Source organism: Pituophis catenifer, unplaced genomic scaffold (genome assembly GCF_029215685.1).
Source record: "Pituophis catenifer annectens isolate HBS135680 unplaced genomic scaffold, rPitCat1.0.hap2 SCAF_12, whole genome shotgun sequence".
Classification (NCBI taxonomy): domain Eukaryota; kingdom Metazoa; phylum Chordata; class Lepidosauria; order Squamata; family Colubridae; genus Pituophis; species Pituophis catenifer.
Window position 1 is genome coordinate 13,159,381 of NW_027256892.1, and position 20,252 is coordinate 13,179,632.

At 41.7% G+C, this 20,252-nt stretch overlaps 1 protein-coding gene across 1 annotated transcript in view; it reads left to right on the top strand.

Moving 5' to 3' along the window:
* The first annotated feature begins 382 nt into the window (after positions 1-382).
* The window catches only part of ESAM (endothelial cell adhesion molecule), a 65,908-nt gene continuing 46,038 nt past the window's right edge, over positions 383-20,252 (top strand). The window contains exon 1 of the mRNA XM_070952479.1: positions 383-430. Within this exon, the coding sequence (XP_070808580.1) occupies positions 388-430 (43 nt within the window). The 5' untranslated portion in view covers positions 383-387. The remainder of the gene's footprint in view (positions 431-20,252) is intronic.

Consider the following 20,252-nt stretch of genomic DNA (forward strand, 5'->3'; position numbering starts at 1 on the left):
ATTCTGGGAGTTGAAGTCCAGAAGTCTTAATATTGCCAAGGCTGGACACCTCTGAGTTAGATGTTGAGTATAAATAGCCACATAAAATCAAAAGCAACCTTGCACTCCGGTCCTGCCTCATCCTCTTCCCTCCCCCCCCCTCCATGCCATCCTCTCTATTTTCACCTGTAGGCACGGCCCGCCCCTTTTCTACCTGATAGCTCCGCCCCTACTCCTCGCTCCGGGGCTCCTTCCCCTACGCCACCTGGACACGCCCCACCTGGAGAGCTCCTCCCCCTTCCTTCGCGCTCGCGGGCTCCGGCAGCTGCACCTGCTACTCCGGCTTTCTCCTCCGGGCGAACGGGACTAGCGCTGCGCCTCGGGTCTTCCTCCGGGGGAGCCGGCGCAATGGAACCGTTGGCGTTGACGCTCGGGATAGCGGCTCTGCTGGGTGAGTGAGGAGCTGCGAAGTTGGGGGAGCAGTCAGGGGGATTTGTGATGGGGAGAAAAGCGCCGATCCTTTACCCGTCGCGGCTTGCGATCCTGAATATTCAGGCGAAGGAGGAGGAGGGCGGAGATGTCTCTTGCGATGCTCGGAGGTTTCTCCCGCGGGAGTTTCTTGAGGTTACAAACTTTGCAGGTCGGCGCCTGTTGGGAGTAACCTGGGAGTAACCTAGGATCAGTCTGCAAAGACCCCAGTGGGGAGAGGAGGAGGCAGCTGGGAAGGGCAGACGCGGGAAATGCGCGGGTTTAGCCGCTGCCACTCAACAAGGGAGGGGTGATCGGATCAGGGCAATTTTAAGAGGAGGGGGCTGCTGGAAAAGGAGGGCCGGGAGGGGTGTTCACCTGGTTGATTGAGGAAAAGCCCCCCCCCCCTCCTCCCGGAATGCCGGTTAGCGACTGTCAGCCCGGGCAAAGGACTCCGGATTAGCAACGCGTGAGAAGGAGCAACTGGGTTTGCGCTGGGACGCTACCGCCGGTCCTTTTAAATTCCTAATTTAGGGGCGCAGCGTTTGGCTGCCTGAGGTGTGTGTATGTCACTATAATCACACAGCGTCTGAGCCCCCCCCCCCCCGCCCCCCGATATGGGCAACATGGTTTTCAGAGGAAAGCTAACTTTGTGGACTATTCCTTCCTTAGGCTAATTTGGCAACTTGCTTTGGTGTCTGTGGAACCCAATTAGATCCCCTGTAGTCCCGCGTAGGTTCTCCGCCTTGCTTCGCTAGTGCTTTTTTTATTATTTTGCTTTTCATCAGCACCCGCGGAGTTACCGTAAGCGCATCAGCTAGGAATAGTCTTAACAAAAGAGTTGACAGTCACTGCTTTGCAAACATATCGTGTCTGGGGTAATAAGATCCTTAAGGAAGATGTCAACTTCTCTGGCACTTCTAGAGTTGGACCTCAGGGCAAGCGTGCAAGGCCATTCAGTTGGGGAGGGGGAGGGAAGGGCACCCACATTATCACCTAAAGCAGAGCTCTTCAAACTTGGTAGCTTTAAGACTTGTGGACTTCGCATAGCTGGCTGGAGAATTCTGGGAGTTGAAGTCCACAAGTCTTAAAGCTGCCAAGTTTGAAGACCTCTGACCTAAAGCAACGGTGGTTGATTAATCAATGAGTTCTGTGAGTAGCCAAACTGATGGGAGCATTTCCATGATCTAAAGAGAATCTCATCCACTGATCTATTTCAGTAACAGTTGACTAAATATACTCATAGTTACAGGTGCTAAATTTATTATTGTGTTCTTTAGAGATTTGTTTTTCCTTCTATAAAAAAATAGTGTTTCTTCTTTCCAGCAAAATGTAGGCCAATTTAAAGCATGTCGTTCATCAGCCTATTAAACCTGGGTTTTAAAATTATCCAGCTGCCCTGCTGACTTAGATGATAATTCATCTGGAATGAAAGGCTGATTCCTAACTCCCTTTCTTTGCTTTTCCTCTCCTGCCTTATATTGAGAAACCACTAAAGACCATCTCCTGCATCATGGACTCTTTGTGATGACCCCAGATTCTGCATAACAATGAAGAAGAATGTTTTTAATCTAGTTAGTTGCCTTTTAATAAGAAAAAAAAATACATGCATCCATTAGTAACAGACTTTTTGGATGGAAGGTCCCCAAAATTCCAGTCATTGTGGAGTTGCTTCATTTTTTTCTTCTTTTAACAGACATTTTCTTTGGTAGGGATTGTAGATGGAAGAAAGTGATGTCTACAAGTCATGTGGAAGGAAAGGTTGAGAACACAGTGATTGTGGTGGAAGTCAGCTGAGATCCTTGGAGACAGTATACCAGGTTCTTCAGATCCCATGAATTAATATAATCTGCTTGGTGATCTGCTAGGAAAGTATAATGTGATGACCAGTGTAATGCTTAAAATGTTGGACTTTGGAAACCTACTTTCAAGCCCTATCCCCCTGCCCACAACTACATTGTGGAGCGCTATTAGTAACTTTTGGACAGTCACTTTGTTTCGATCCAAGTTACCTAATCTACTTTGGGAATTAAAATTAGAGAAGAAACTCCAAGTCACCAAGTAGATTGCCTGGAGTTCTCAGAAGGATCGTGGAAAGTAAATGAATAGGTTCAGGACTATACTGTATAGGTTGGAAACATGCAGAAGAGGCCTTCAACCTGCAGTGGAGTCAATGGCTAAAATGACGATGATGACATGCAATAGGTAATAAGGTTTGAGTCATCTGTGGATTCTATGGGTTAAGGTTTACCTATACACTTAGCTAGCACCTAAATCCTGGGAGAACAGGCACAGCTTCTAGTAGTGTTCTTCAGATAGATTGGCTGAAATGAGAGAGGACCTGCAGTTATAAGTACCATCAATTCCTTAGCAGCCCATTGTCCATGTGTCAGCTTACCTAATAATAATAATAGTGCATGGGTCTGTCCTTTGATATCTTGGATCTCTTGGGAGTAGACATCAGACTCACCTGGGAGTTCACTCAAGCTTCAGTCACTGTGATGTACCCTAGTGGATTCTGCTGCCTTAGTGGATCCACCAGCATTTTATTTTGCTGAGACCGACATAAGGGAAGATAGATGAAGGGGGGGAAACCCCATTCTTCAGCAATAGAAATAAAAAATATAACACCATGGTTGTCTGATCAGCCAGCACCGACTTCAGCAACTCCATGGTCAAAAAGAGGAATGCTATTTTCACTGCAGCTAAAATGTGAATCTCGTGTTTTGCCTTTCAGATGGCAAATTGGAGTTATGCATCCCTCTGAAGCAAGGAAGCACTTATTTTGAAGTAGCTTGCACTAGGTGTTATTCTAAGTTGTTCAAGGCACTCCCATGCAATGAAGTAATTTAGAGTCCTTGTCCACCATTCCAGCTGGCTCAAAGCCAAGAGCTTTCCCTTACCTGTTGCTGGTGCAGCCTGCCTGTTTCCATCTTGGCCTTTTCTTCTTCTCTGCAGAGTCCTAATGCTAATAGTAGAAGCTTCTCATTCCTGTAATTTCTTCAGCATTCAGTTGAGTTTTCTATTCACTAAGCAGTGGGGCTGCGCACAGATCTGGAGTTGAAGGTCAAACATGATTAGGCACCTGCCTGAGTGAGTATAGAGACCCTGTTGGGAATATTTTATTTTATTTTTATTTTTATTTGATTTATATGCCGCCCTTCTCCGGAGACTCAGGGCGGCTTACAATGCATTAAGCAATAGCCTTCATCCTTTTGTATATTTATACAAAGTCAGCTTATTGCCCCCACAAACTGGGTCCTCAATTTACCTACCTTAGAAAGGATGGAAGGCCGAGTCAACCTTGAGCCTGGTGAGATTCGAACTTACAGTAATTGCAGACAGTTGGTGTTAATCACAATGCTATCAGTCTGCTGAGCCACCAGGCCCATTTATTTTATTCATTAAAGTCTGCACTATCCATCCCACCTAACTGTCTTTTGTAGCAGCATGATAAAACCATATAAATATATGAATAAAAACATATCTTAAAACAGTTAAAAACAAAACTTACAGGTAACAATAAATCAGGTTCAAAACCTTCAACCCTCATCCTTGAGGGAAGAGGGGAGAACTCAGAAAAGCCACAGCTGCTTTAAGACATTCCAACAGGTGATACTTGCTCATCCAGATGTGCTCAGAGTCTCATTCTGCCCTTTGAATAGAAAGGATGTTGCAAACTGAACACAGATTTCCGGGAATTCTTTTTAACTCCTATTCCAGCATCAAAATTTTCAGTTTGGTGAGGGTAGGGGGACAAGAAAAGAAATATACTCAACATTGAGGCAAACTCTTCTGAAAGTCATCATAGCTCTTGCTCCTCATTCAGATCCTTGGGTGATCATTTTCCTAACCTTCAGTTGGCAGGGCCAAGTGCTGAGGGATATGGGGGCTGTAGTCCAGAGTATCTGGACTACAGATACTGCTTTCTCCTGCGTTCAACTTTTTACAAGTTTCCTTGTTTCAGAGAGTGAAAACAGGGCACCCACTTTAAAACCGGCTTGGCTTTTTGCCTTTTTGAACCAGGACTCTTTCCTGCTCCTTTGTTTGTTTGTTCTATTAGAACTTGGACTGTAAACTCTTCATTCTGGCACAACTGATAATCTCTGTCAAACATTGTTCAAATGCCAGAAATCCTCGAGTCAAAAGTATCATGAAAATTTTCTGTGAAACCAGGGATCTCTTCTTAAACAAGATATTCCTGTAGTCAGATTTAGGACTAACAATTGGCCCAGCAGTTCTGGTTGTCTGAGAAAAGCCAATGACTGGGAAGAGATGATGGTTTTCATAGCTTGTGCATAACGGTGAGAATAGAAAGAGTTGGATTTGACGCACTGCATGGCCCTGGAGTTTGACAAGTTCTGGACTCATTTGGTGTGTCAGGGATGCTCTTACAAGTCCCTGCTTTCTAGCATCGTATTATTATTTTTGGAAACAAAAATACAGTATTTAGAAAATAAAATTGTGACAATTGATGATTACCTAAGGCAGAGGTCTTCAAACTTGGCAGCTTTAAGACTTGTGGACTTTAATTCTCAGAATTCTCCAACCAGAATTCTGAGAGTTGAAGTCCACAAGTCTTAAAGCTGCCAAGTTTGAAGACCTCTGACCTAAGGAGGTCTCCATAGGGATGTGGGTCACACACCAAGGACCCTGATCTATGTCTATCAGTGTAGCTTTAGAAGAGAAAGCCTCTTGATGTGCCCTACAAAGGTCAGAAGCTCTAGGAGAAACAGAATTCAAACCAAGATTATCTCTGTTCCCTGTTTTCCCTGGTTGATTTTGCATTGTTGATGGTGAGGGTTTTGTAGAACAGCAAAGCCTGGTAAAATAAAATAGCATCCCTTTTTTAAAAAAAGTCTACAACACTGTTGAATTGGAAGAAAAGAAATTCTTTCAAGCTCTCAGGTGAGAGTTCATTTTTACTGTTTATATCCAAATAATCTCTCTGAGACTTTAGACTGGAAAAGATCAAAGTTGCATGCTGTTTTTTTTTTTTTTTATCTCACCGGAGTCAATATGTTTAACTAGACCACAGGGTCTCAACTCAGTCTCCAGTGTGAGAATTCAACTTGGCCCCCACAGAGGCCACCTCTGTACCGAATTATAATTTCCAACATGCTAGAGCGCTAATCCTAACCTGTTTGCTGCTAATATTTTCTCACTTGTCTTTCTGAATCAGTCTGTGATGCATTGATGAAGGGAAATGTGAAAAGTGAGATGGACTTGCATCTAAGGCTTCAACTTATAAAAAGCAGGCCTAGAGTTTGACAAAAGGTCTGTTAAGATCTGAAGGAGGATGACCAGTACGGAAAAGTTGACTTAATGGACAGGGGATTATTTGAGTCCCAGAACTCTGTTCTCATCAATATTAAATCTAGAAGGATTTTGGGCAAGTTCCTAAGTAATTTGAATGAAGTCATCTGCCTTTGCTTGCTGCTGTAATATTCTAACATCTTTACTTCTCTCTCTTCCCACTCCTAAAGCCCTACGTGATCAAGGATATTACAAGTCAGAGTTCTGAGAGTTCTGAGTCTAACTGCTTCCCTGTAAAGGAAGTCCATCTTTTGTGATAGCTTTTGAAAGGAAATGAATGCAATGACGCTCAGACATGAGGCTGGGAACATGTTCTGTTTCTCCCATGAGAATAGATCGGGTGGGCCCATGTTTTCACTTCTAGCTTGCATACTCAGGATCCTACGGTAATATTCTTAACTGGGCAGAAGGAAGAACAAGGAGCAGCATCAAGAAAATATAATTGACAAGTGATAAATACAGTTGCGTATTAGATTTCTTTGTAAAAAAACGAAGTTCTTGACAAAATGGGCATTGCACTAACTACCGTTAATAAAGTAACCAAAATTGTATAATGATAATTTTCTGATCCAGAAGGTGTATTCTTTTTCTCATTTCATGTGTATCTAAAAGAACAATTAATGCTAATAAGCTGCTTGTGAAGAGGGGAGAGGAGAAACAAGGGTCTCCCAGTACTCTTAAAAATGAAAAAAGGACATAAAGGGAAGAGTCGGACCACAACAGAAACAGTCTATAAAGTCTTAAAAGGTAAAGTTAAAGGTTCCCCTCGCACATATGCGCTAGTCGTTCCTGACTCTAGGGGGCGGTGCTCATCTCAGTTTCAAAGCCGAAGAGCCAGCACTGTCCGAAAACGTCTCCGTGGTCATGTGGCTGGCATGACTAAATGCCAAAGGTGTACAGAACACTATTACCTTCCCAGCAAAGGTAGTCCCTATTTTTCTACTTGCATTTTTTTACGTGCTTTCGAACTGCTAGGTTGACAGAAGCTGGGACAAGTAATGGGAGCTCACCCTGTTACACGGCACTAGGGATTCAAACCGCTGAACTGCATGGAAAACAAGCATTTCTATGTATTTATTTATTGTGTTAAAGTCTTAACACAATAAATAAATATATGGAAGTGCATTCATCTTTTATTCTGAGAATGAAATTTGAAGTGTCTTCTTAGCCACTGGTCTGGGTGAAATTGTTCCATCTCACTTCTGTTCTACTTTCAGAACCCAGACTATTTTCTGGGAATGCAAAATATTCCACCTGCTACATGGAAAGTGTCAACTCAGAATAAAATATTTTGGTTCTAAAAGACTCAGGTGCAGGTTGCAGCCTTACAAGGTAGAGCAGATGGGGAAAACAACCAGGTTGAGGGGTCTTTGGGACTCTCTGAATTTGATTGATTTCTTGCTGACATTTCATTAGATAACTAGTTAGGTGCTACGTAGTAATAAGGTTACCTAGTTTGGTAATGAAATGTCGGCAAGAAAACAGCCAACCTGGTGGCGCAGCAGTCTAATAGCCTGTTATTATCATTCAGCTGCCTGCAATTACTGCTAGTTCGAATCTCCCCAGGCTCAAGGTTGACTCAGCCTTCCATCCTTTCTAAGGTAGGTGAAATGAGGACCCAGATTGTGGGGGCAATAAGCTGACTTTGTATAAATATACAAAAGTATGAAGGCTATTGCTTAACGCATTGTAAGCTGCCCTGAGTCTCCGGAGAAGGGCGGCATATAAATCAAATTAAAAAAAAAAAACCTCAGAGACCCTCAAAGACCCCTCATTTTAACCCTGAGTTGCACATATTATCATTTTTTACAACCAGATGAGATAATCCTACTTTGTTGTAAGGTTATATTAATGGAATCTTGTAAGTCTGAAAGTACTTTACACCCCCATCTCATTTATAGCCCAAAAACTAGAGAGGGTCTCTTTTTCTGAGTCTCTTGCCCCATCCAAATTCCTGCTATGGGCTAAGTCACCTTTTATCTGACTGTTCCTTTGCTTGTGGCCATTTGCCCCATCTCATTCCCACATATCATTTCATCATGTAACTCTGCAATGGAAGAAGGAAAAGCTTCCGATAGCTGCTATCCAAAACCATCATCGAATCAGCTTCAGAACTGCATGGGAACCTATCTGAGCCCTTGAAGATCATCTGATGCCTGCTTGCCCTTCAATCATTTAGGTCCCGATTAATGCTTGCTGCAATGGTAATATTTTGTGCCACACTAATCAAGAGGATGAGTTCATGTACCCAATAAACTATAATATGGGATTTGGTTGTTATAGAAATCATGTTCCCACTTGGTTGATGGTTTAGTGTGATGTATGAACCCACGATGATTAACTCAGCAAACCAAAGGTTAATGTAATGAGTGAAATCAGCTAGTGTCGGACATCATCCCAGGTCCCTTTGAAGTCAAAGATGAAAATCAGATACTAGGTATGGAGGAGGTTGACTTGTTTGGAATTGCCCCTCTGATTTGCATTGTTTTGCATGCTCAATTTTGATTGGCCACAATGCAGATGATCTTGTCTAGGTGCTTTGCTGATCCCAAAGTTTTGCTCTCTTGAAGATGAGAAGGATGGACCTGAAATCTTCGTTATGGAAAACAAAGATGGTCCATGTTAATAAAACTTTAGGAGCAGCTAACCCTCTAGACTGCTTTGTGCTCCTCTACTCTTGTATAGATTTTGGCCCTTCAGTGCATCTGGAGAGAAAGATTGGCTATTAACCAAAGAGGAAAGAAATGGAGGTCTTTCCAATATTCTTGTGAGCCAGCTTATTATATCATATTAAAGGAAATGTGTCTCCCTTTTGGCATAGTGAGAGTTAAAAGTCTTGTTCTGGGTATGAACGGAGAAGTCACTTTTCTTTTCTTTTTTCTTTTAAATTCTCTTGAGTTTTAAAAGTTCCTCCTGCCCTGGGGTCGTGAGAAATATAACGAGGGACTTTCTCAACAAGCATTCTGCTTAAGGCCAACTCATATCTGTTAATTTTATAAATAGTCACTACTCACAAACAAATGTCCTGCTTATGTTCTCCCCATTCACCCACTTTGTATTGAAGCAGAATAGGAAATTCCTATTTTGGCCTAGGAGAACTAATAAGAGATTTATCAGTTTAGAAGGATGGGGAGAAAAAGTGAGTTATAATTTGCTGCTTGGATGGCTTCTTACCCTGACCAGTGAAATTTGCAACTTATTAATGTTCGTGTACCAACAGAAATCCATCAAGTGGATGTCATAGCCCAGGGGGGAAGCCCGCAGGACTCTCGCTTTAATTTTGTCTTGGTTTCATATTGTATAAGCATCTTACTTTCACAGAGTGAGAGCACCAAATGAAATCCATCTTCATCCTTTAATTCCAAAAACGTTTAATAGCTTAGGGTGGGGGGAAGGGACATCTGATTGGAGACCTATGCTCAAGAATTACGTGAAATGCCCCAAATCCTATTCTTGAGATTTGTGTTTTAGATTTTCATATGTTTAAATGATTAATGTCTGGTGGCTGCTGTTGTTTAATTATCTTTAAAAAAAAAAAAGATCATGGAAGCTTTAAAAAGTTCTTGCACAGTGGGCTTTGATTCCTGCTGATGTTTCTGTCTTTTTTTTCTTCCTCCCCGTCTTTTTTTTTAAATTTACTAATTTCATTTTTTTGAGAACTAGACGTTTTTCCCCCTATAAACTAAAGTGTGAAAGGCAGTGTATATATTTTAAAATAAAAGGAATGTGTAGGAGAAGAGAGAATAGTGAAGAATCCCATTTGATTATTAGCTTGGTCTATTTTCTTCTTATATTAGTGGGAGTGGGAGGTGGAATTCAACGTATCTTTCCCATAAGCTTTTTTTTTTAAGGGTTCATGGGAGACCCAACACATGCAATTGATGTGTGAACTAGGCCTCCTGTATCATCAGGAGGGGTCCTTAAATTGCTCCTGTCTTCCAAGTTGTATGAAAGGATAAGAAGTTGTTTATTCCTGCTAAACAGGGAGTTGGACTAGAAGACCTCCAAGGTCCCTTCCAACTCTGTCAGTCTGTTATCCTGGGAGAAATCAAGGATTAATCACTTCTGGATAATTGACAGGAAGCTGATCTCAACTAAAGGGAGGCTTTGCATTTTTCAACCTTTCCTCCAGGAGCTCAAGGGGAACATTCCTTAACCTCCTCTTGATTTTGTTCTTACAACACATTCTTGTTTCTTACAAGAAGGTTCTCTAGGAGGAAGGTGAGGGATAACACCCGGCTGCATACTATAACTCCCAATTCTAATTCAGCATCCTGCCAATGATATGCATGTTCCTCTCTGGTGCCTGGATCAAGGTCAAGGAGATGAGAAGTGCTGTGACTGATCAGGTGGAGTTTTTTGCCCAAGGGATGCCCACAGGAACTGCTCCAGGGCATGGGTACTGAATTAACATTTGGAGACATTGTATGTGTTTGAGTGTTGATGATGCATAATTGACAAAGCTGCCTTTGATTTTGAAAGTGTCCTTGTACTTCTCCCATTGCCTTTGTCCTATGGAGCAAAGACTGAAGATTTTGTGCCCGGGATTTATCCAGGATTTTTAACTGGAGTGGAACAAGAAGGAATGAAAGCTTATTCTAAATATACTGTACATGATGTATCAAATCTCTGTAAATGGGAATTCACCTCCTGATGGGCAAAGGACTGCACAGATCTCCTTTCAGTTTTTTAATTAGATTTTCTAACTACATTCCTGATTATCTAGTGTTTCCAAGCAGCCCCAAGCAGCCAAATTGCATCATAAAACACTGTGGAACATTTAAAAACAAGAAAATATTAAACAAAAATGAGATTCAATAAATAGACGGGAAGAAAAGCTTCCAGTGTGTCAGCAACAACAAGAATTCAGCATGCCTCTGAAATTAGCCAAGGAAGGGACCAGAGAAAAAATTGGTTCACAGGTGGCCCATCAGAATTCAGAGCTAGAACATAAAATGGTCCTATGCACTTGGAGGATGTGTCATAACTTCATTTATTTGCACAGATACAATACATGTATTTCTATGTTGGGTTGCCAAGATTGTGCCCAAATCCCTAATCCTAGGTAGCAGCTTTTTTAGTGGCAGAGATACTAAATTATTATCAAAGGATAATTCTGTGATTGTTAATGTGATGCAATCTGGCATTTCTTCAGGGGCATATTTGCTGGAGCGTGGTAATGCAATTAAAAACAATATGTGGTCTTGGGCTAGAAAAGGTGCTGCATCTCTGCTTTAGAACCTCCAGCACTAAAAAAGAAACCAGGTGTGACTTTGGAAATGGAAGGCACTCGCTTCATGTTTGATTGCCACCACACCTGGTAATTAGGTGTTTTCCAGGATCTGGTTCCTCCTGAAATGGATGTGTCAGACAGGTTGCTAAAAGCAGGCAGCTCTTAATGCTGAATGCTTGCCCTGCCTTTAAATGAGATAAAAACTGCAAAATAACGGCATGTACCTGTTCAGGTGACAAATGGCCAGAACTGAACAGAGACTTCTATCTACATGAGGTGCTTATAGCCACACATCTGGATGCAACTGGGCTGTGCAGTGAAAGAGATCCTGGTAACATGCCGTGGGTTTCCTTTAAGGCTCAGTGGAAGGAGGACCATTTTTCTTGGATCACATTTAGACACTGAGACGTTGAGTAAGCTGCTTCCCTAAATAGGGGATAAAGCCCTCCAACTATTCAAGGACTGGACATCAGAACATGCGTATAAATTGTTTCCCTTTTTGGGTGCATCTCTCCGCCTTCTCCTGGCCACCAGCTAACCTTACGCTTTTCAACCTCTGCAACTTTAAGATGTGTGGACTTCAACTCCCAGAATTCGTCAGTGCTGGCTGGGGAATTCTGTGAATTGAAGTCCACATAGCTTACATTAATGACCTAACAGGGTCAGTACAATACAGGGCTGAAAGTCTGTCTGCTGCTTTCAATTTTCTTTGCTTTCTAGAAAAAGCAGAATAGCCTTATTATCTGTGATCAGGATGAGATGGGGATGACTGCATTCTCTTGATCCTGAAAATCTTGTGCATAGCTCCGTTGTCCCAGAAAATGGCTAGGACAATCAGGCTTAAGATTCAAGAGGCTAGATTCAGGTAGCAGGTTAGACAAATCATTTTGAAAGTCAAAGTCAGTCATCCTTGGATCAGATTAATGGGGAATGATGGCAAAAGCAGGTTGGTTGCTGGTGGTCTTCAGATGGAAGCTGGACATTCATTCAGAGTGCCCTACTTTGGCCTCTTTGCCTACAGTTTGTTTCTATGAACTCTTGATCATTGCAAAATTATTGTGAAGTTCAGAAACCTGGAAGAAGAACATATGGATTTTGTGCTTAGAAACTACAGTAAACACAGCTAGAGTGAGGTTTGTTTTTATTAGCAATATGTCTCCCTCGGCTTTTCATTGACTCATGAGTATACCTTGTACATTCTAGAGCTGGGGTCTGCAACCTTGGCAACTTTAAGCCTGGCGGACTTCAACTCCCAGAGGTTGACTCAGCCTTCCATCCTTTCTAAGGTAGGTGAAATGAGGACCCAGTTTGTGGGGGCAATAAGCTGACTTTGTATAAATATACAAAAGGATGAAGGCTATTGCTGAGCACATTGTAAGCCGCCCTGAGTCTTCAGAGAAGGGCGGCATATAAATCAAATTAAAAAAAAAAAAATTCCCCAGCCAGCAAAGTTTTAAGCCTGGCAGACTTCAACCTCAAGCTGAAGTCCTCCAGGCTTAGAGTTGCCAAGGTTGGAGACCCCTGCTCTAGAGTTAGAAACTCAAGTGTTCCTAATACAAAGAAAGTTTGGTGTGTGACATTTAAAAGCTTTGTCTGAAATATTTGGAGCTAGATTCTAATAATTTGGGTGAAATCTAAGCTCCTTCGGCCCAGCTGAGTCTTCGGCACTGAGGCTAAACTGCACTGTCACCTTTGTAGATGACAGCTTTGCAAATCCTGGTTCCCTCTGCAGGCTGGATTCAATGACCTAAATCCAGGGATTGTATTCCATTCTCCACCCCTCCAACAACTACATACAATAACAGGTTTGATTTGTTCAGCAAGATTAAATTTTAGTCTCTTGTGGGATTTGCTCGCTACCACTTCTGACAGGATTTCATAAAGCATCGTTCACCTTTCCTGTAGTAGAGATACTGCAGGGGTCGGCTTCAAAAATTTTAGCAAAGGGTTCTCTGCCCGGTTGCTGGGTGGGCATGGCCATGGTGGGCGTGGCCTAGTCGGCCTCCTGCACCACAGGGGAGGGCATTTTTGCTCTCCCCGAGCTCTGGAGGCTTTCTTTGAGCCTCCAGGAGGGCGAAAATGGCCTCCCCAGACTCTGGAGGCCCTCTGGAGGTTGGAAATGGGACCATTTCCGGCTTTCCTGAATTTCTGGTAGGCCTGTTTTTCACTCTCCCCAAACCTCCACGCATGCCATGCACTTACGTGCATCCAAAACAGGCCGCGTGGGGACTCCTGGGAGGGGAGAGGTGGAGTGGGCTGGCCAGCCAGGAGTGGGATTTGGGGGTTCTCCGAACTGCACAGAATCTTAGCTAGAGGTTCTCCCAAACCCCTGCGAACCCCCAGCAGCCCACCCCTGATTTTACTGCATGTTAATGGGTAGGATAGACTTAACTTTTCCCCTTTTTCAAAACTCTTGGTTCCTTTCTCTGACCTGATACCCCCATTATAATTGCATTTTGGAAAATAAGATAAGGAGGTGAATCAGTCCTACCAGAAGTAAATACCACTTATCTTCACAAAAAAATAATATTCTGCTAAAATTCAGGATTTTTTTCTAGACAAGAAGTATTTGTATCTTGCTCCAATAATTCTCTGACTCTTCTAGGGAATGTTGTTTACAGTCTCTTGTCTTTCCCACTATGCTGGCTTCTTTACCCATCTTCTGCTATGCCTTATGAGAGCTTTCATGCCTTGGCACAGGGTAAAGACTTAATGGCTTTTAAACAGTTAGGTGGCTAATGCCTTAATTGGCTATAAAAATTAATCTTCTGTGGACGGGTTTATATAAAAACATGGCATGTGTCCAAGACAACAGAGCAATAAACATAAGATGGTGCCATAACAAGCTGTTAATTATATACATGGCACAAAAGGAAAATCCACTGAAACAGTAATTGATATAAGGAAGCAGGTTTTTTTTTCTTTTTTTCTGTATTGTTTTAATAGCCATTGACCTGCCTACCAGCTTGCCTACTGTCTAGGCTCAGCATCTGAGAACCATTTGTAGAATTCTTATCTTCAAGGAGAACAAGTATTCCTGAGGGCAGAAGAAGAAGTAATGGATAGAAGCTTAGTAACCAGAGATCCAACCTAGATTTAAGATGAAATTTACTGTCAGTGAGAACAATTAATCAGTGGAACAGCTTGCCTCTAAAAGTTATGGGTGCTTCATCACTGGAGATTTTCAAGAAAAGATTTGTCTAGAATAGTATAGGATCTCCTGCTTGAGTAGAGGGTTGGACTAGAAGGGACTTCCAATGTCCGTTCCAACTCTGTTATTTGATATTCTGTATGATAATCAGTATAATCTTGTGACTCCTCATACATTAGTCATTCTTGAAAAAAAACAGAATAACAGAATAACTGAGTTGAAAGGGATCTTGGAGGTCTTCTACTCTTCTAGTCCAATTGCCTGCTCAAGCAGGAGACCCTTTAGCAGTCAAATAGTTGTCCAATCTCTTCTTAAAAACCTCCGGTGATGGAGCACCCACAATGAGCCTGAGTGGCATAGGAGGCTAATGCCTTCTACTAAGGCAGCATTTAACATCCAGCTTCCTGCAATTACTGTGAGTTCAATCCTCACCAGGCTCAAGGTTGATTCAGCCTTCCATCCTTTCTAAGGTGGGTAAAATGAGGACCCAGTTTGTGGGGGCAATAAGCTGACTTTGTATAAAATATACAAAATATGAAGGCTATTGCTTAACGCATTGTAAGCCGCTGAGTCTCCGGAGAAGGGCAACATATAAAAATAAATAAAAATAAAAAAATAAAATAAAAAATAAACTACTGAAACCAAGTCATTCCACTGATTAATTGGTCTCAGTATCAGGAAACTTCTCCTTAGTTCTAAGTTGGTTCTCTCCTTGATTAGTTTCCATCCATTGGTTCTTATCCTGCTTTTGAGATGTACAAGGATCTCATCATATTTCTAGATAAATGTGATCGTTTAGCCCAGTTTTGAAATTTTAAATAAAAATAGTCAGGCTTCTAGAACAAATAAATTATCCATTATGCTCAATAGAGCAGTTATGTAGGTAGACAGAACAATTGGCAGCATCACTTGGAGGGATAGAGGAAAAGTTACCATGTTTATGTTCAGGTGAAAACTGGGTTGGGTAGTTATCATGAGGGGTTTATGACAGGCCTATTCTCTGCTAGCAAGATTTTTTCCTTCTGTTTCTGCTGCATCCAATTTTGATCTATGTCCTTCTATAGCTCTTCAAAGAAACCGATTTCAGTTTAGTTGCTGCTGTTCGGATCGCCAGCAGTAGGAAACTCATTATCTGCTGTTTGCTACACAGCAAGCAATTTACTTTTGTTCCTGCTAATACTAGAGCCTGCTGGGCTGAAATTTTCTTCTGCGTTTTTTAAATCTATTCTAATTCAGTTTGATGGGAGAAGATGACTTTCAATTTTTTTTCCTCCAACATTTCAGTGAAATTCATGGACAGAATACGGGGCTTTGCACTAAGTTCTATTTCAAAGTGGTTGCAGATCATGAGTGTCTCGTTTTTATTTATATTATCATTCTGTCAGTGATGCTCATTGCTGGCAGTCAATATATTCACAATTTGATTCTTCTACACAATTTCCTATGATGCATTTTTTTTTTGTCTCCTCTAGGATGTTTTTAATACAATACAATGAGATCTTCTTCAAGTTCTTATGGGCATCTCATTGTAAAATAGGAAGTTACTACTCCCTTTTGAGAGATCCATTTCTTATTTTTTATTTTTCATTGATGAAATATCTTGAAATATTAACTATCTATCCTTCTACTAAAAGAGCAATTGATCAATAACCGTAAGTTTCAGAAATGTTTTCTGGCTAAAGATCACATGACATCATTTACGTGTAGACTTATAGCACTAATAGATGTATCCTTGTTCATGCAACATCAAGAGATGTTCGTGTGTATGAAATGACACATCCAGATCACAATCCATGCTGAAAACTTTGACATCCTTCAGACATGGTGTGGATTTTGCATTGCCAGCTCAGACTTCCTGTTATATACACTCAAGTGCAGGGAACTTCCTAAAGCTTTCTTTTCTATTTAAATACAGTAACCAAGAATCAAGTCTAAAGAATGTGAGTTTTTACTCCCTGGGTGATTTCACCATCCGCTAATTTTATGAGACATAACATGGGATACACCCAGTGGATGTACATTCATCATCATCATGCCTTCATCTGGCTTGTCTCCAAAAGTTATGGCTGCTCCATCACTGAAGATTTTTTAGAAGAGATTGGACAGCCATTTGCCTGAAATGGTATAGGGCAGTGATGGCTAACCTTTTTGTCATCACGTGCCAAAAGTGGGGGGAACATGGGGGGGTTGTCGCTCCCCCCACTTTTGGCACGCGATGGCACGGTGGGTCCAGTAGGCACATTTTTTGCCTTCCCCAGGCTCCAGAGGCTTTCTTGGAGCCTGGGGAGGGCGAAAATGGACTTCCCCACCCCCCTGGAGGCCCTCAGGAGGCCAGAAACAGCTCATTTCCCACCTTCTGGTGGGCCCGGAAGGCCAGAAAATCAGCTGGCCAGCACACGCATGCACCCTGGAGCTGAGGTAGGGCAACGCTCGCGTGCCCACAGATATGGCTCCGCGTGCCACCTGTGGCATGGGTGCCATAGGTTCACCATCACAAGTATAGGGTCTCCTGCTTGAGCAGGGGATTGGACTAGAAGACCTCCTATGTCCCTTCCAGCTCTGTTGTTCTGTATTTTGTACCATAGAGTTCTCTTAGCTAGATCTTTGGCATGGGGAAACCGAAGCTATCTATTGTGTTTGATGGCATTTCGGAGACTTCGCTCTATTTGACTTTTGTGCCAACTGCAACTTGAAGGAAGAATAAAACATGACCATCCAATTAACCGTGATCTGTGGGCTTCTGTGCACACCATAACTACTCAGAAACTAACAAAGCAGTATTTATTGAGTGAGAATTAAGAGGCATAGTTCATCTGAAGCGAAGGCTGGTCTAAACTATTCGTGGAATACTTGTAGGGGAGTGGAGCCATTGCTTAATGATTAAACAATTGATTTAAATATGAAGAATTCCAAATTTAGTTTCCAAAGTTCCTATTAAAAAGAGGGTTGCAGATAGAGTGGCTGGGGAAAGAAAACTGCTTGATAATTAGTATCTCTTGGGGATTTTTTCCCCCAGATCCTATCTTTTATATCATCACTGCTTAGTTCACCTGGTGAATTACAGCTAAGCTTGTAACTACCCACAAAAAACTAAGCATTTGCTGGGAAGGTGGAGAATTGGCTTTCCTGCATTTTGTAAAGAACTGCCAATATTAATTACATCAATATACAGGGTGTACCAAATGTCAGCTCCCCCACCCCATAAGCTAATTATGATAAGTTTTATTGATTATTTCCCCCCTCCCCCTAAAGACTATTTTATTGCATCAAGTAAGGAAATGTTTAAAACAAAATGGCTAGCAATTTGAACATTTAATGTAATTAATATAATAAATTGTGTATGGAGCCTGATTTTTGGTACAAACTGGTAGGAACCTCAAGAAAAACTTTAAGATATGCTAAATGATCATGTCGCTTTTTTCCAATTCTTTTGTAACTTCAAACAGTCACTAAATGAATGGTTGTAAGTCAAGGATCACCTGTATAGCTCAATGCAATTCAACATCCTCATGTGTTTTGATGGTGTCTGGGTTTTGCATTTCATTTTAAGGAGGTTCTGATGAAATGAAGGTGGCTTTTGTGCTTTCGAGTGAGTGTTGACTCCTGACAACTGCTGACAACTGCAATTGTCCTGGCTACATTTTTAGAAGTGGTTAGCCCTTGTCTTCTGTTTTTTTAAGGCAGGGAGAAAATGACTGGCTCAAAGTCATCCAGATGGTTTCATGTCTAAGGTAGGACTAGAACACCAGGTTGGTGATTTAACCAGTGGTGAAATCTAAAATTTGTTACTACCGGTTCTGTGGGCGTGGCTTGGTGTGTGTGTGGGGGTAATGTGACTGGGTGGGCGTGGCCAATTTTTTTTTTTACTTTTAAAACCATTTTTTCTACAACCTCTTCAGCGAAGAGGTTGTAAAAAAATGCTTTCAAAAGGCTCTGACGATCCCAGCTGAGTTGCCTGATCGGCAGAGGCTTTTTTTCTTTTAAATGCCTCTGATGATCAGGCAACTCAGCTTGGATCATCAGAGGCTTTTAAAAGAAAAAAAAGGTTTTTTTCTTTTAAATGCCTCTGACAATCCAAGCTGAGTTGCCTGATCAGCAGAGGCTTTTTTTTTCTTTTAAAAGCCTTTGACTATCCCAGCTGAGCTGCGCAATCATCAGAGACTTTTTTTTTTTATTTTTAAAAGCATTTTTTCGGCCAAAGAGATTGTAGAAAAAAATGCTTTTAAAAGTAAAAAAAAAAAAGCCTCTGATTATTGTGCGGCTCAGCTGGGCGGGGGGGGCAGGGATTTTTGCTACCGGTTCTCCGAACCACCCGCCTCCATCGCTACTGGATTGGGCGGTCTGGTCCGAACCGGGAGCATTTCACCCTTGGATTTAACCCCTTCTCCAAACTAGCTTTCTTGGTATCCTTTACTCTTTCTGTAGTTTGACAAAGTTACAGCAGTGATTTTATCATTCCCAATTCCTTGGGGTATATACAGTATATATCATTGAAAGACACCATTTAATAAATGCCATTTAAGAACTGTTGTGACACAGTGATTACAATGCAGCATTGCAGGCTAACTCTGCTCACTGCCAGGAGTTTGATCCTGACCGGCTCAAGGTTGATTCCATCCTTCCAAGGTCAGTAAAATGAGGACTCAGATTGTTGGGGGCAAGAGGCTGACTCTGTAAAGTGCTTAGAGAGGTCTATAAAGCACTGTGAAGTGGTATATAAGTCTAAGTGCTATTGTTGAGTGCTAAGTGCTATTTACAGGAGAGCAAACTAGAACCAATGCCTTTGGAGCAGTATCAGTCTGTTCCTGTTCATCAAAATGTAACCAAGGGCTTCTTTGCAAGCACATTGTGTACACATAATAGGAGGTGAGAATTGCTGCACCCATGTGGAACCTCCACTGTAGCACTTCATTGGCTCCCTCTGAGTTTCTTGGTTTAATACAGAGTATTGAGTTTGACCTTAAAAGCCCTAATGGGCTTGGCTCCTAGGTACTTAAAGGGCCATCTCTTCCAAATCAAACCAGTTTATTTCTTTTTTTTCTCTCTCTCATTTGGGATGGGTGAGAGTGCTCAGCCTCTAAGAGGTGAGATCTTTGATGGCCCAGAACCAATGATTTTCATGTTCTAGAACAGCCTCTCTTCCAGAAGTCAGATTGGCATCAGTTTGGATGTCTTTTAAGATAGGTTGCTAAAACAGAATTATTTCACAGGCAGTTGAGTTCATCCCTGGGTGAATTCCCTTAATTCCTTTAATGGGTCTTGGAGATTAAATGGACAAATACTAACGGTATCTCATCAGACCAGATTATTAAACGGATCTCCCAAATTTGACTGAAATTTATCTAATCCCTGTCGCTGAGATGCCCACAACTAATTGCGTTGAGCTAAATTTCCCTGTTCCTAAAGGCAGTTCCTTTCTTCCTTCGGTTCTTCAATCACAAAAAAGGCAACTTACGTAAAACTTTTATTTGTGGGGAAAAGGAAGGAAAATAAATTTGAGTTCATCTTATTCTTTTTGGTTTTGAAATGGAAGTAGCTGTCTGCATCTGAGGAAGGGAACCCTTTAAAACTGGAAGGCAGTGGATTTATTTGGAATTTTAAGAACACATCCTGGACACTCCAATAACTGGTCATCTTTGGCTCGGTTTGCTCTTTCACAATACGGATGACATGTTTGGCCTGTTTGGTGTAACCGTTAAGGTGCTGACTTAGAAACCAGGAGACTGTGAGTTCTAGTCCTGCCTTAGGCAAGAAAGCCAACTTGGTGACTTTGAGCCAATCACAACGAGACTGTGAGTTCTGGTCCTGTGTTAGGCATGACAACCATCTGGGTGACTTTGCTGGGTGACTTTGGGCTACATTTCTGTACATTTGAGTACATTTCTGATCTCAGCGACCAACCCAAATTCAATTTTGCAACATTATCCTGGGACACATAGATTTGCCTTCATTCGTGAATATTAGATATGTTTGTTGCCTTGAGTTACTCAAAAACTAAGAGAGCAGGATTTTAAAAAATATATTTAATAAATAAATAAATAAAATGAGCAGTCATTCACTTTTCAGAAACAAAATTAGAGAGTTTGTTCCTCATGTCTCTCTTCT